The sequence below is a fragment of the Corvus cornix genome, chromosome 12 (assembly GCF_000738735.6).
Source record: "Corvus cornix cornix isolate S_Up_H32 chromosome 12, ASM73873v5, whole genome shotgun sequence".
Classification (NCBI taxonomy): domain Eukaryota; kingdom Metazoa; phylum Chordata; class Aves; order Passeriformes; family Corvidae; genus Corvus; species Corvus cornix.
Window position 1 is genome coordinate 5002322 of NC_046342.1, and position 15286 is coordinate 5017607.

The window sequence follows — 15286 nt, forward strand, 5'->3', positions numbered from 1 at the left end:
GTGCCGCCGTGCCCTCTCAGTGCCGGGCCGGGCGGTGCCAGGGTGCTCCCTCAGCGCGGGGCGGTGGCCGCCGTGCCCCCTCAGTGCCGGGCGGGGCGGTGCCGCCGTGCCCCTCAGTGACGGGCCGGGCGGTGCCCGCGGTGCTCCCTCAGCCCCCGGGCCGGGCGGTAACCGCCCCGCTGATGAGATCCGGTGCGACGGGCGGCCGCGCCACTTCCTGGCGGCGGGAGCGGGGCGATGGCGGCGCAGGACGTGCTGGGCCAGACCGCCCGGCTGGCCTCGTCCAGCGCCCTGCTGCAGGTGCGGGGCCGCCCCTCCCTCCTTCCTCCTCCTCCTCCTCCTCCAGCAGGTGCTTCCCGTGCGGCTTCCTTTCACAGGTGCTGTTCCGGGTGGTCACCTTCGGGCTGAACGCCTTCACCCTCCGCTATCTCTCCCGGGAGCTCATTGGCGTGGTCAATGTCAGGTGAGGGGGAGGCAGCTCGGCGGGCACCTGTGAGGCGTCCCGGGGCTGCTGGTGCTGTGGGGCAGAGCTTGTGCTCGGTGCTGGTCTCGGCTCCGCGGTCTGTGCCGTGTCACTGGCCATGCTCTGATTAGTGCTGTGGAATCTGGTTTTGGGTGTGTCACAGTGTTTGGTCATTCCGTGCCTCCTCGGCTCTGTTTTGGCCTGAAACACCGATAGCACTGGCCTGTTTTTCGTGTTTAAACCATCAGCTTGCAGAGGAAAAACTAGATACAACGTGCTTTTCCTATAGGATATGCTCTGTGTCTGCACGGTCTGTAGTGTGTATTCTTGCCATTTGAATCGTCACGCGTAATTACTTTCTCTGTGTTTTTAGGAGATGGTGATAATTTTAGCTCATATCACCATGTTTGCATACCTGTAAGATTTGTCTGCCAGGCAGTCATGTGTAAAAACTGTGATGCTATTGCATGAAGGATTTACAGTTTATAGAAAATAAATAGTTTTCTCTCTCTTTTTTTTTTTTTTTTTTTCCTTTTTCACCCTCTTTAGGCTGACTTTGCTGTACTCAACAGTTGTCTTCCTTGCCAGGGAGGCATTTCGCAGAGCTTGTTTGAGTGGAAGTGCAAAGAGAAACTGGACGAAAACAATTAATCTATTGTGGCTGACGTAAGATACCTTTAAAAGTTTACTTTCTTAGAATTTCTAGTTCTTGTCTGGGAGCTCGCAGAATGAGAGGAAGTGTTTATTTACTGAGGTAATTACTTCAGCATTTAGAAGCCCCAGTTGTGTTTCAGGACTGATGCAGGAAGCTGGTCAAGTCTGGTGCTTTAGCATTTATGGACTTGATTTCTTGTTGGAGCACATGAGGAAGTTGATTACCAGAGGTGTCACCTGGAGCCATTTCTTCTGTTGCTTGAGTTTCATTTAAGTTGTAGCTGTTGAAGGAAAGCACAAGTACATAGTTCTTTGTTTTTTCTTCCTCTTCCTGCTCAGTTTTGTTTTTTTATTACCTCATGTGCATTTGTGAACCTGCTTTAGATATCTTTTCTTTCCCTCTCAGACTAAGCTTTTAGTCTTGATCCCTGATGTGGATTAATGCCAAGGCAACATAAATGTTTGGGTAGGAGAGATGTGAGAAGGTGAAAAAAGAGTTGGAATTAAACAACAGCTTTTTTCAGCTGTGGTGCTGTTTATAGCAGGACAGCTTGAAGTCCACAGGATGCTGCAACAAGAGAGTGCAATCACACATTGCAGTAAAGTGGATTTTATGATTTGTTTCTCCCTTCTGGTTCCTGGTTCTCTCTTCTCTCTCCCTCTGTCAGCTCTAGCTGCTGTGCAGCCCCAATTAGGTGTGTTGGGAAGTAAATTTACCTGCCTGATATGGTGGAAAACTACTCCTGCATGATAAAATAGTATTTTGCCATTGGGGCACCTGACTTTCCCTGAAACTACCCAGCTTTTAATTGGATCTGGCTCAGGAATGGGTCTTTATGTGTGGTCACCTGCATCCAGCTATGAAGCAGAGGGATTGTCCCTGTCAGGGATAGATCTAATAATAATATTTAAAATGTATTAGTTCTGTTTTCTTATCTGAATTATAGTCATCTTTCTGCTGTATGATAGCCTTTCAAGTGAGCATTAAGTTACAGAGGTAACATTGACTGTGTGCATCTTCTTTTGTTTTAAATTTTCCTTGTAGAAAAGCATAACTTAAAATGAAGGTGAACTTCGGTGAAGCGTCTGAAATACGTCTTAGGAGCTTGATGTCAAATATTTTAGGGGTCTGATAGTGTGAAGGTCAAAGAGATCTTGCTCCAATGATGTAAAACTTGATGCACTCTTCCAGAAGCTCTGTGTTCCTGAAGCAGTGTCAGCAGAAGGGAATGTGCAGGCTGATGTGGGATCAGAATTGTTTGGTCCTAAGGCACAAAAATGCGGATATTTGACCTTATGTTAGGCTCTGGAGTAAAAAATGGACAACTCAGAAAAATGTTATCTGTGTTGTGCAAAGAATGCCTTAAGGGTGTTCATTACAAAGGAAAATATTCATTCTTGCTATAGTAACGACAGGAATTAATTCCTCAGGGCCTTTTTTAATGTAATCATTGTGGCCATATGTGATACTGTAATCTAATTTTCTTTGTTGTTTTTTTTTTTTTCTTTTTCTGCTGAAGTAACATTTCCATTAATTAGTTTTTATGTTAACTTTTTAGAGTTCCTCTTGGTGTCTTTTGGTCTGTTATCTTGGGCTTAGTCTGGCTACACTTGCTCGAAGTACCCAACCCTTCTGTGGTTCCTCATTATCAGGCTGGTGTAGTGGCATTTGGTGTTTCTGCCATTGTTGAACTCCTGGGAGAGCCATTCTGGGTTTTAGCACAAGCTCATTTGTTTGTGAGACTTAAGGTTAGTAAAGTCCATGGGGTGTGTGCGTGTGGGGGGAATCGTCTTTTTACTGAAAAGAACAGATTACTGACTTAGATGTTTTTATATTCAAGCATGTAAAAAACCCCTGTGTGTACTGTTTAGCACTGCATGGCCTGGTTTGTAACATAACCAGGAATTTGTACGCTTTAAAGCAAGCAAGTTGGTTTATTTAGACATTATTACCTTTGAGATCATTAAATACTGAAACATAGGTTTTAATTGGAGGGAGAGGCACACTGCTTCCACAGTTCTATATAAAATTGTGAAATGTATCTATTGAGAAGATGATAGTCTCAAGCAAAATTTTCTCCCTTATGTCTCATACAAAGGACTGGGAAAATGCAGTGGAGGAATTGTGAAATGCAAGAATAGAAAACTTACAGAGAAATTACAGTCTAAGCTGGCCAGCTCAGCAGAAAGAAACTCTGTGATAAAGTCACACTGACTTTGAAAATCTTCCATCCCTACATAAATTCTGTGCATTAAACTTAGGTATTTTAAGCTTGTGTATGTGGTTAGGTTGCCAGAAAATAACCCTTCTCTCTTTTGTGTTTCTTAAAGGTAGTTGCTGAAAGCCTTTCAGTAGTGTCAAAATGCATTTTGACGGTTACTTTAGTAATCCTTTATCCTCAGTGGGGCCTTTACATTTTTTCCTTGGCTCAGGTAAGTTTCCTTTGTTCTCTCTCAGCTGAATTTTAATTTGCCTTTGACATTTAGCCTGCTAAAGAACTTTGGGGAGCTGAGAGAAAAAGCTCCTGGGAGGTTTAAGATTTAGAATTTGTATTTAGTATTTTCCTGATACTCATTATTGACTTGGTACTTTGACATTGAGTTAAAGGGAGGTACAAGGAGACACCTTCTGTCTGTGAAGGCACATCTTGCAAATAAGGTTATGTTATTCTAATCACACAGAACTTTATCAGCCTGTACCACCAACCTGCATTACCTTACCAGAAGGTGCTAATCAAGTGCAATGAATTCAGGTTAAAACTTTTTCTTGATGACAATGGAGGGATAAGTTTTCTTCTTCAGTTTTTGCCCTGGCTTTTGTAGATCGCTTATAACTGATGGAATTTGGAAAAGTTCTATGAATTAAGAGATGTAGGCAGTAGCTACTCTGTTAGCTTGACTTTTGATTGAGTAATTGCTTTATAATTTTACCTTTAGCTTTCTAAAAATGCTAAATAAAACATGAAAATTACCAAAGGTCTATGATAATCTACAGGGTAAAAAAGGATGAAAAGATCAACAGCATTCTGAAGAGCTGTTCAAATCCTTACCTGGTTTTAATATTTGATAGGCACAAAGACTACTTACATTTTCTTCTCACTGTATTTTCAACTAGTATATAATTCTGCATTTCTGATTTAATTTTGTTTCACTGTTTTTCTTCTTCCTGATCCTTCCAGCTGTTATATGTCAGTATTCTGGTAATGTGCTATGTAATTTATTTTGCGATGTTTTTGGGATCTCCTGAAGCCACAAAGAAATCGTTTCCAGTTGCTAGAGTGAAAGCTTTATTACCTAACTTCGTGGAAGATGAGGTAAGTTGCACAATTTATTTCTTGATTTTCTTCTTAAAATCTCATGTGAGGGCACTTTGAATGTTGCTTTGAGACAGGGGAGTTAATTGAGAGGTTTTGGGGATATTTTTGCACTATAGAAGATATGATAGATTAAATAAAAAAAACCCCATAGAATTGTGTTTGAAGTTTGTATGTGTAAGATTCTTGTCAGAAAAACATCATGAAACTTGAACTCTTTGTGGTTTTGGGTTTGTTGTTGCTGACTTGGTTTGTTCAAAATATTTAATAGACATTAACTGGAGATAGACCATCTGCACTGTGCAGGGGAATGACCAGGTAGCACTGGATGTGAGGCAGAAAAGAAACCAGAACCATGTAACAATGGATTTTGGTACTTTGACCTCTCAAAAAATAACCGTGATGTTCCACAGCATTCCAGAGACACTCAAATATCTCTCAAACAAAAATGAGGCAGAGAAAGAAATGACAAGACTCATTGAGGAAGACGACATTCTGGATAAGATTTACAGATTGAAAAGATAAAGGTGGTTCTTGGTTGTAAGTCTTATATATATAAGGACAGTTTGAAGAGCAAACAATTCATATCTCCAGTGAGGGTGAAAGTTACATTGGCATGTTAAACACCATGGGTGTTTTTTTCCTAAATTTAACCTTGATTAGTATTTTCTGTAGAATGCTCCTATGGGTACTTGATCTGCAATAACAGCACTTTTCAACAAGGGAATCAGTTTCTGCCAGATCAGTGGTGTTGGTGCTTGAATTCAGCAATACTTTGCATTAGTTATTAGTAACTGTGGCATTGTGGGTTTCCTCACCACTACAGTTAGAGCTACCCTACAGAGTTGCTCTGCCTTGCTCTTTTCTATTTCTACTCTGTAATTTCAATCATGTTTGTTACATTTCAGTATTTTTTTTGCAGACCTTTGTTAACTGGAAGGAAGCACGCTTGACTTGGAGTTTCTTCAAACAATCCTTCTTAAAACAGATTTTGACAGAGGGTGAGGCTTGACATAGAAGTGTGAGGGAAGAGGGCTCATGAAAACTATTTACAAAATTGGCTTAAAGCTTCAGAGAGCTTGGGTGGGGGAAGATGAGGCACATGATTGCCAACCTGAATGGAGTTTTTGAGGGTTTTCAGAACTAGGTGCTGTCCCATTTGACTTTGTCTCTTGAGCACTTAGTATTGGAAGTGCCTGAACGAGTATTGGAAAAGACTTAGGGACTTGTTCTGAAGTTCTTTATTTTGAACTTACAGGTGAACGATATGTGATGACCTTTTTGAATGTGTTAAATTTTGGAGATCAGGGTAAGTGTGATGGTACTGTGGAATGGTGTCAGAGTTTTCTTAGTCACTGCTCTTCACATGCTTCTGAAAATGGCTTAAAGTGTTTGAAAATAGCTTGAAAATCTGAGAATATTTCAAAGCCTTTGTGACATTTCAGGTGCATTTCAGAGAATGATTGATATAGATAATAATAATCAATTTAAGACAATAGAATTATAGAATAGCCTGGGTTGGAAATGACCTTCAAGATTATCTAGTTCTCACCCCGCTGCCATGGGCAGGAACGTCTTTCACTAGATGTGTATCTTTCTCTTTTCCTGTATCAGTAGATCCTTACATTCCTCTTTTCATTCAGTGAACTTTATCAGGATCCTTCAAATTCCTCTACAGCAAGAATTTTAAATATGGTTTGGTGCTGTTCTAGATTCAATTCTGTGTAGTTGGTGCTTTTGTCTTACTTTTGGCATGAGCAAACTTTGCAATTTTAAGCTGTAGTTGCTGTGATTGTCAGAATTTTTAGAGAACACTGCTTCAGTGTTGCACCAGATCCCACTTACTTTCTCTTTTTGGAGGAGGAGATGTTAAATTAGAACTCATGTTGTTATTAAAGAGTTGGAATTAAAATGTGTCTAAAATTCACAGATGGCTTTATTTTTTTAAGGTGTATATGATATTGTGAATAACCTTGGTTCACTGGTGGCCAGGTTTATCTTTTTGCCTATCGAGGAGAGCTTTTATGTATTTTTTGCTAAAGTGTTGGAAAGAGGGAAGACTGTAAAGGATCAGAAGCAGGTATGTTTATTTTGGATTAATTACATGTCAAATGCTCAATTTTTGTTACAGATAGGTTACATCGCAGAAGTGTGATGGACAGAAGTGGGTGTTTAAATTTGAATATTGAGGCTGTTAAAATTAAGAACTGGAGAACAAAAATGCCAAGTGGGGCTGGACCAAAAAGAAAAGAGAATAGGTAAAATGCTAATGAAATAGAAATTAAAATATGCAGTGGCATAGTGCTGCTTTGCATCAATGAAGTTAACATCAGCTGCTCCAAACAGTGTGATGTAAAGCCTCCTCTACTGTGTATTTCCAGATATAGAAAGCCATTAGTTAAATCATGAGATCTATTAAATAAATGCTATCTGGAAGTACTTTATTTACTTAAATATATCAATAGGTGTTAAATTATGTTTCTGAGGAGTGCAGCTTTGGGAAGAAAAGAATTGTATTTCTCTTTTGTATTTGAGTTGTATGAGGAGGATTAATCAATAAGAGCTTTGTTCCACAGAGTAATATTCTTGATCGCTCATGAAGGTCAGCCTGTAGCAATCCTGCTAATTGCACATCAGTACACAATTAAATTCTCTGCTTCAGATCCTTGGTGGACTAAGGGAGGTGTCTGTCTGTGTATATTTTATGTAAAATCTACCTGGTGTGTAGAACTGGTAAAATGGTGGAATAATAAATATATAAAAGATGGTAAGAGCATGTGTATGGATAATTGAATAACAAGGATAAGTTTCACACCTTTTTACACTATGCAAACTGATTTATTTGTTCCTGTGAAGTAGCATTTCTGCATGAGGGTGACTGTTGTTACATTGATTCTGGTTCATGTAATTTACTACATTTTATTTCAGGATGATGTTGCTATGGCTGCAAATGTATTGGAATTGCTGCTGAAACTTGTGCTCCTGATAGGTCTCACCATCACCGTTTTTGGCTATGCCTATTCTCAGCTGGCTCTGGATATTTATGGAGGCTCAATGCTCAGTTCTGGAACAGGTAAAGATTTACAGACCTGGCAGAAAACCACCACTCTTTAAAAAAAACCCCTACAGCTATTATGAATTTTTTGTAAGTCATCAGTTTGGGTTTTTTTTCCTGCAAAACTGCTATTGAAATCTGTGACTTAGCTCATCAAAATCCTTCGCCTTGTTTATTTGTGTTCTTGTCAAGATATCTAGACAGGAAACTCATTCAAATGAACTTAGGTTTCCATTATTAGTATTAACACTACAACAACTATCTCTCAGTATCAGTGACTGTAAAAACAATGTGGTTTGATAAAAGAAATCATTATCTATTTGTTTTTCTAATGTGGTTTTTAGGTCCAGATCTCCTCCGGTGTTACTCGTTATATGTCCTGTTTCTTGCTGTCAATGGAGTAACAGAATGTTTCACATTTGCCTTAATGTGCAAAGAAGAAGTGGACAGGTAGGAAACAGTGGCTCCTGTAAATGTATTTGTGCTGACCTTATAAAGGGATTGGTGCTTTTGAAATTGGCATAATAATATCCTGCCCCACTGAAAAGCAGCTCCTTGTTAGGCTGTGTCTGCATTTAGATTTAGATGTAGAAGCTTTAGCAAAAGTTGAAAAGTTTGGGTAAAAAGGTCAGAAATGAAGAAATAATTGTTAATTTAGCTTTTGGTCCATTACTAACTAGGAAAGTAACTTAAATGTGTGTTTTCTGCACAGATGAGCTTGAAGTTATACTTTTAAAGACAATTACTTGACTTTATAGTTTTGACAAACTTTAAAAGTTTGCAGCTATTAACATTTTTCATGTACAGTTACTGTACGTACACTTAGGAATGATCTAAACTGTGTGGGTGAATCCAGGGGTTCACTACTGTGTAGGAAGTTGGACTAGGTGACCTCCTGAGACCCCTTCTAGCCTGGGTTATTTCCTGATTCTGTGTTTAGGCTGTTCCTCATGTGGCCCTTTCAAATTAATTTCAGTGAGGTCTGTTTTCCACAATTGAAGTGGGATCTTTTTTGACTTAACAAGGGCTGCTTTCACAACCTCTTTAAAATGTGAGCTAGTTTTCCAAGTCACTGTTTATGGCAGAAACTAAATAAAGTGCTGATTTGTTCTTGAACATTCATTTTCTTTAATATATTCCTAACATAGCAAAAAATGCACAAGTTTTTACATAACTAATAATTGTTATTAAGTTTGATTTTCTGCACTGAGTGCACAACTGATTACTGTAATACAATTTCATTCACATAATGTAGTTCTTGGTTTAATTTGGTTGATGTATTTTCTATTCTTTCAAATTTTTTTTATCGTTTCATTTCTCAAATTAATTTTCACTAGAAGATGGTAAGAGAAATTCTGTTACTCACGTTAGAAAATAAAAAATCATTAGTAAATGAATGCTGTAACTGCATGCATTGTTAAATTATTTCTTCTTTTTTTTTTCCCTAGGTACAATTTTGTTATGCTGGCCTTGTCTTTCGTATTTCTGTGCATCTCTTATTTCCTGACCCACTGGTATGGCAGTGTGGGCTTTATCCTTGCCAACTGCTTCAACATGGGCATCAGAATAGCTCACAGCACCCACTACATCTATGACTACTTCAAAGAAAGCGCCCACAGACCCCTCACAGGCCTGCTCCCCTCACCAGCTCTGCTGCTGGTTTACATCATCAGTGCAGTGATCACTGCTTTCTCAGAGGTGAGCTGCTTCCTCTCTGCTCTCACTGTGAATGCTGCTGTCAGGTGACTTTTCTGTCCACAAAAAGAGGAATGCCATTAGGAAAAAGGCTTTCGAGGGTAGGCTGGGACTTTCCATTACAGAAAGGCAGGATATATTGTTAAGAGATTCTTTGTATCAAAGTTCTCTGCCACCTATACAAGGTGGTGGATCTGACTAGTTAAATAAAACTTAACACATTTCTGTGTGTAGACAATCCATGTGCTTAGTTGTTAATAACTGAAATTTTAGCAGTTTCTTGGTGCCATTGCATTAAAAATTCTGTAATAAAAAGAAGTAATAACCAAAACTAGAAGAGAAACAAAAATTGCTAAGAGCACATTTAACACATACATTCAGTACAAAATGGTAATTGTGCAGGCTCATTATTAAGGAGATGGTAGCTTTTCTATGTACAGAATTTTGACAGCTTGAAAATCCATTATGCCTGAGAAGGGAGAGTTTTATATTTTGGAATGGGAGATTTCCAGTTTTGATAGAAAATAGCTTGAGATGTCGCTGTACAGTAGCAGACGTGCATAATAGCATCAGCGAAGTTTTGTGTCATCTCAGTTAATGTATTTCTGCATGCCAGATAACAGCAGCTTCCTCACTTACCAGATATCTACTGACTGGTTATTTTTTGCTGACAGAATTTTCTTTAAAAAGCAAATATTGTAACTCCTCAAGATGATTTATTGTAGGGTCAGTGCATGTGGCAAAACCGCGCTTGGTTTGATGGTGATGTTGGCGTGTTGGACAGATGTGCTGGACCTTATTTCTTGTTGAAACAGTAAATGCACTTTTTGATGACTGGTTTTGCTGCAATCCCTTGTTTTCTTTGTTGTAGGTGTTGTTCTGCTGTGACAAGGGCTGGATGGCCAGGCTGATCCACATCAGCACGGGTGCCCTGTGCTTCGTAGCAACCCTCGTTACAATGTTCTGCACAGAGACCAAACTCATCCACTTTGTTAGGAACCAGTTCCTCTCCCGCTATTTGAAGAAAGGAACATGACCTGCTTTTGTGCAGAGCAGTTCTTGTACGTGCTTGCAGTAAAGGGCTGTGTTTTTTCCATAAGATCTGTATGGAAAGAAGGTTTCCATGTGTGTTTGGAAGCGTTGATAATGGAGTGGCAATGTAGACAATTGCCAGGTGAATATAATTTTGTTTTCTGAACTGGTCAGCACAGCAAACGAGAGATGAATAATTTTCTCTTTATGCCCCATTCTTTTCTAAGCTTTTTTTCAAACAGCCTCTTAAGTAATGAATGAAGATCTAAGCTACACCCTCTGACACAACCTGGTTGACAGACTGCATGTAGAAAGCTCCCCTCCTGCCGCTGGGCGGTGTGGGGAAGGCCTGATGAGGTTTAGAAGGCCTTTATTTGGTGTCGGTGCTGCTTAACTGGGGAGAAAATGGTCAGGAAAAAAGCCCCCAATACCAACCACAATAAATGCCATAGAAATACCCCAAAGCTGAGGAGAACTCTAGAGCAAGGACCAACACCAGTGTGAGTGTTGTGGAGCAGAACAGTGTGGTGCAGAGGGATTGAGCTGTCGCTGTTTGACGTGCAAAGCAGGGAACAGAAAATCCTGACGTTTACAAGTAAATTAATGGAATACACAGCGTGTGTCCCTGCTGGCTCTGTGAGATTATTTCATTCAGCAGATCCTTCGTGTCTGAGGGCATTGATTAACTTGTCAGAAATACTCTGAAGCCTTAGCTGGAAGAGGTTTTTAGCATTGTCTGCAGCAGGTGTTGAGTACAATCACTGATGGTGCAGTTCATAAGGTTACTCGTAAAACTTCTTACTTTCATTCCATTGTTTTTTGGGTTTGTATGAGATTTTAAATGCCAGCATGAGCAAACTTGTCTCAATAAAAATTATTTTGTCTGTGCAATTGAATGTTAAATATATTTAATAAGATTTTTTACAAGGATTTATGCATATTGAAGATTTCTTTATTGGATAGTAAATACTTCCTTTTGTTCCAATGTTTTCTTCACATCTTGTTTTTTTACTTGTTCAGTTTTAACCTCTGGATTCATATTATTTTTGAATTGTTGAAAATTTGGACACTCAGAAGTTCTAAAATTCCATGTTAGGCTGCTGGTTTGGGTGTACTGATGGTGTATTGCTGGTCTAAGATCTGAAGTGGGCAGTTTCAGAGTGTACAAATGGCAGGTTTATAATGATCAGCATTCCCTTTGCAATGTTTGGATGGACCAAAAATGTCAAGGGATGAAAAATGCGTGCTCAGATGTGTGCAGCTGAAAGCTTTTAGTTTAATTATGTAGCAACTCTGCAGATCCTCAGACTGCTTAAAAAAAATCACTGCAATGGCATTGTGGGGTTCATTCTGGTGACCACAGTGCCCAGGCTGAAATGCTTTCTAGTGTCAGGGCCTTCAGCTTGTAGTCAGAAATATTTTCTAAACTCTGGTAATTCCCACTTGGAAAACATTACCAAAGATACTTTATATGTGAATTTGGTGATTGATCATAGAGAAGCCAGAATGTGACAGTGAAGGGAAAGGAGTGGCCTTGCTCAGCCAAGGGCAGTTGTCTCCATTGCCTGGCTGGAAGGAGTAGATACAGACTTGCTGATTCTCCTTATGCTCTCTTGAAATCTGTCAAAACAAAACAAACTCTACATTATTCTGTCCTCTTAAATGAATTCTGTAGTTCTTTGCCTTTTGAATTTTTCTCTTCAGAGTGGTCCTACAGCTTTTTTTCTCTTTTCTGTCAGGTGCGGAGTTTGTTAGGAGTACAGCTTCAAATATTGCAGAAACTTTATTACAAATCGTCAATGCCTACAACAGTTGCTTTTCCTTTACTTGCTTGTAGTACAAAAAAATCAAGACAATTGAACCTGTGGACTGTGTTTTAGGGTTTGTCTTTTTCTGTGTCTTTGGGATCCTACTGTGGCAATATCTCAATCAGTGAATTTTTATAACTCCTTGGAATGAGAAATTTTGTACAGCCCTGCATCTAAAGTGCTTTGGAGATGGAAGAACTTCTCATACCAAATGAGCTTGAAGTCATTCTGCCTTGTCTGCTCTTACAGCCCCAGCTGTACTGATACTACTTCTGCTACTTGTAATGTTGTAAGTGGGGTGATGTGAGATCTCCCTCTTGAAACAGTGATCTGTGTAGTCTTGTAAATATTTTTTAACATAAATGCAGTGAATGCATTTAAAGACAAGTTACATTTTTACACTAATTTGTGTTATTTCATATTGGAAAGGCTGACAAATCTCTCTTGCATCTCAGATGCAATTTTATACGAATCAGGAAGACATTTAAGGTGACAATGATTGCTCATTAGCAAATTAGGGACACATTCCCCACTTAAACATCATCTGCTCAGTAATGGCTGGCTGGTTTTTGTGATGTGGGATGTTTGATTTTTAATGTGTTTTATGTGGCAGGAAGCTGCAAGGAGGCACAAAAGTAGAGACCTGTGAAACTGTCTGCTGCTTTCTTATTTATCAGTGGGATCCTTAATGTCAGAGCTGTTAATTGCTTTATTGCTAAAGCAGCAAACTCTCAAACTCAGGGACAAAGTTGAGATTGAATTTGACCATATTTCCCTTTCATTTTAGCCCTGTTAATCTGTCAAAGGCACAACTGTCTAAAATTCCATGAAGCTGTTTTGCAGTGTTCTGAAATCTTTTAGTTTAAGCCAAAGGTGAATGAAACATTTTCTTTGGTGGAAAAGGTTATGATTTCATGCTTTGTGGTGTGTTTTTCTTATTTGTCGGATGAATGACTTTCAAGGTAACACTAAATAAAGTTTATTTCCTTTACATTTTGTTTTTATCTTCCAGTTGATGATTATTGGAGTTCTGTTTATATCGTTGGTACAGCTGATGCTTAAACTTGTTTGGATTTTGTAGGATATTTTATGTATAAATTCAATTACCAACCTAAACATACACACCATCCCCTAACACACATACAGATAAAATTTGCTGTAGTAGTTTTGTGACAAATGGCACCATTATAGTCAGTTTTTTCCTCTTTGTTTCTGTCAAATTGTTTGTATGGATTGGAATGGCCAAATTCCTTTGCTTTTACATTACATTGTTGTGATAAAAACCAATTCAGTGGCCAGGAATAAATCTGATATTTAATGAAATTTCTTAGCTGAATTAGGTTGTGACTGGCAATACTGCTGTTGGGAACTAACCAATTAACCAATTGTTCAACTGTTTGGTTTTTCCCTAATATTGTAAATATTTTATTTGTAAAGAAGTAGAGCAGGGGGAGCCCCTTTTTAGGCAAAGAAATTAAATTAAAGAATTAAGGCTTTGCCTAAATGGTTAATCTGCTTTAGCAGGCACAAAGGGTTATATATACAAGCCTGAATGTTGACCACAACTGAGCACCCATAAGGGCGTATTGACTTCTTAGTTCATGTGAAGGATTGTTGTGAGTGCCTTGAGGTCAGTCCTAATTCCCTGGTTCCTGGATAGTCCTTCTATCTCAACTTTGAAATTCTTTTTGTGGAGTTCATATTTCTTGCTGTCTGAACGGCGTACTTTTTTTTTTTGTGGTTTAATTACATGATTTTAAAGATAATGCCAAAGAGAGAGGATCTGAGGCTTTTTGAGCCGTATCCGTGCTTCAATAGATCTGCTGAGCTGTAATGGTTTTGTTCAGCACAAAATGTGTAACTCATCTGCATTCTGAGAGTGCGAGGAGATGGAGCTTGTTTTCAATATGAGCTGCAAATGAAGTTTGAAGCTGTGCACATGTGATGTACAGCTGGGCCCTGGAAACTGAGCAGGGCCTGCTCAAAAGCTTGAGCAGCTGGGGATCTAAAGAAAACTGATAGGAAGTGCTTATCTCTGTTTCACTTTGGATTGCTTCCATGGAAAGATGTGTGTTCTCTCTAGTTTCTGGGTCTGAGCTGTGCTTCATGCACCACCTTGCTGGGATCTGGAAGGAGGAGTGAACCCGTTTCAGTGGATGTCACTGCACGTTCCTGTAGTGAGCTCTGTTCATGGGATGTGATGAGTATGCGCCCCCTGTGCAGCTAAGGCAGGATTTTCTGGTTATTGTGGGGAAAGGTAAAACATCTCTGGGTTTTCCTTTGACAGACTTCCTGGTTAGATGTGGTTAGTGAGGCTCTGACAGAGCTCTGTGTGTTGGTTTACTGGCAAGGTTTTGTGATTCATGGCTAATGTGTTCAGCATAACTGATTTCCAAAGTTCTGTGCCATCCCACTGAACTGAGAAAGTGGCAAGGAACACAACCAAGAGGGCAGATGTTTTATATCCATGGCCCATTTAATAAGACTGAAATAATTAAAGCTGTGTCAAGAAGAAAAAAAACCAGTCCCTAAACACATATTGGGTATATGAGTAGTTCTGATCCGGTAGTAAACAAGAATCATGTTTTGTTCTTCGTTACACACTTTTGCTCCAAAAGGGGAAGAACGTAACAGAGCTTGGAAGACGACTGCAAGGTTTAGCTCTTAACATTCTCAAATGCAGGAGTATTCCAGACTTACATCTTTGTGGCCCCGCTTGGGAGAGAGGAGTATGAAAGAGGGCACTGATGCAGTTCTGAAGGGATGTGCTTGTGTCTCTGGGAACAACTGAGGCACAGTCATGCACTATGAGAAAGTGCCTTGTATTCACTTGGGAATATCTTCAACTCCTGCATTTTTGTTTGTTTTGATTCCTGTTTCATTCATATGTTGTTAAACCATTCATAACCAAATCCTGTATGTACGTGTGTCCCTTCTTGGCTGCAAAAAGTCAGGCTAGCCAGTCTCATTGCAAAAATCCCAAGAGCCCTGCCCTGGGCTGGGTTGAGGAAGACGTTGGTCAGCTTGCTGAAAGTTGTTTTGTGGCCTGTTTGCCAGCCCTGACAGCAAGGAGTGAGGAAGAGAGCAAATTAAGGCTGCACTGAAGAATCTAATTGTAGCTTCTTTTCGGTTCTGGATGCTTGACTTGGCAGTGCTGTTTTCCTAATGGAAGGGGTTTTTGGGAGTAATTTTATAAAACAAGTACCATGAAGTGCACTCACATGCCTTCTTTTATTTGTGTAATGATTTTTAGCAGTTTCTCAGC

The 15286-nt window shown here is 39.6% G+C and overlaps 1 protein-coding gene across 2 annotated transcripts; it reads left to right on the forward strand.

Moving 5' to 3' along the window:
• The first annotated feature begins 171 nt into the window (after positions 1-171).
• RFT1 (RFT1 homolog) lies at positions 172-13012 on the forward strand. Of its 2 annotated transcripts, XM_039559052.1 has the most exons (13): positions 174-300; positions 378-463; positions 1013-1129; positions 2677-2866; positions 3449-3550; positions 4297-4431; positions 5354-5432; positions 5690-5740; positions 6381-6511; positions 7360-7504; positions 7831-7936; positions 8935-9184; positions 10053-13012. In XM_039559052.1, the coding sequence occupies exons 1-13, from the start codon at positions 238-240 to the stop codon at positions 10215-10217; spliced, it is 1620 nt and encodes a 539-aa protein (XP_039414986.1). In that variant the 5' UTR covers positions 174-237; the 3' UTR covers positions 10218-13012. The 2 variants fall into 2 exon arrangements, with proteins under 2 accessions (XP_039414987.1, XP_039414986.1); XM_039559053.1 differs by lacking the exon at positions 378-463 and having other exon boundaries at positions 172-377.
• The last annotated feature ends 2274 nt before the right edge of the window (positions 13013-15286 follow it).

Coding starts and splice junctions, on each gene's coding strand:
- RFT1 (XM_039559052.1), top strand. CDS start 238: ATGGCGGCGCAGGACGTGCTGGGCCAGACCGCCCGGCTGGCCTCGTCC. Junction 3,551..4,296: donor ACATTTTTTCCTTGGCTCAG/GTAAGTTTCCTT, acceptor TGATCCTTCCAG/CTGTTATATGTCAGTATTCT. Junction 5,433..5,689: donor AAAACAGATTTTGACAGAGG/GTGAGGCTTGAC, acceptor TTGAACTTACAG/GTGAACGATATGTGATGACC.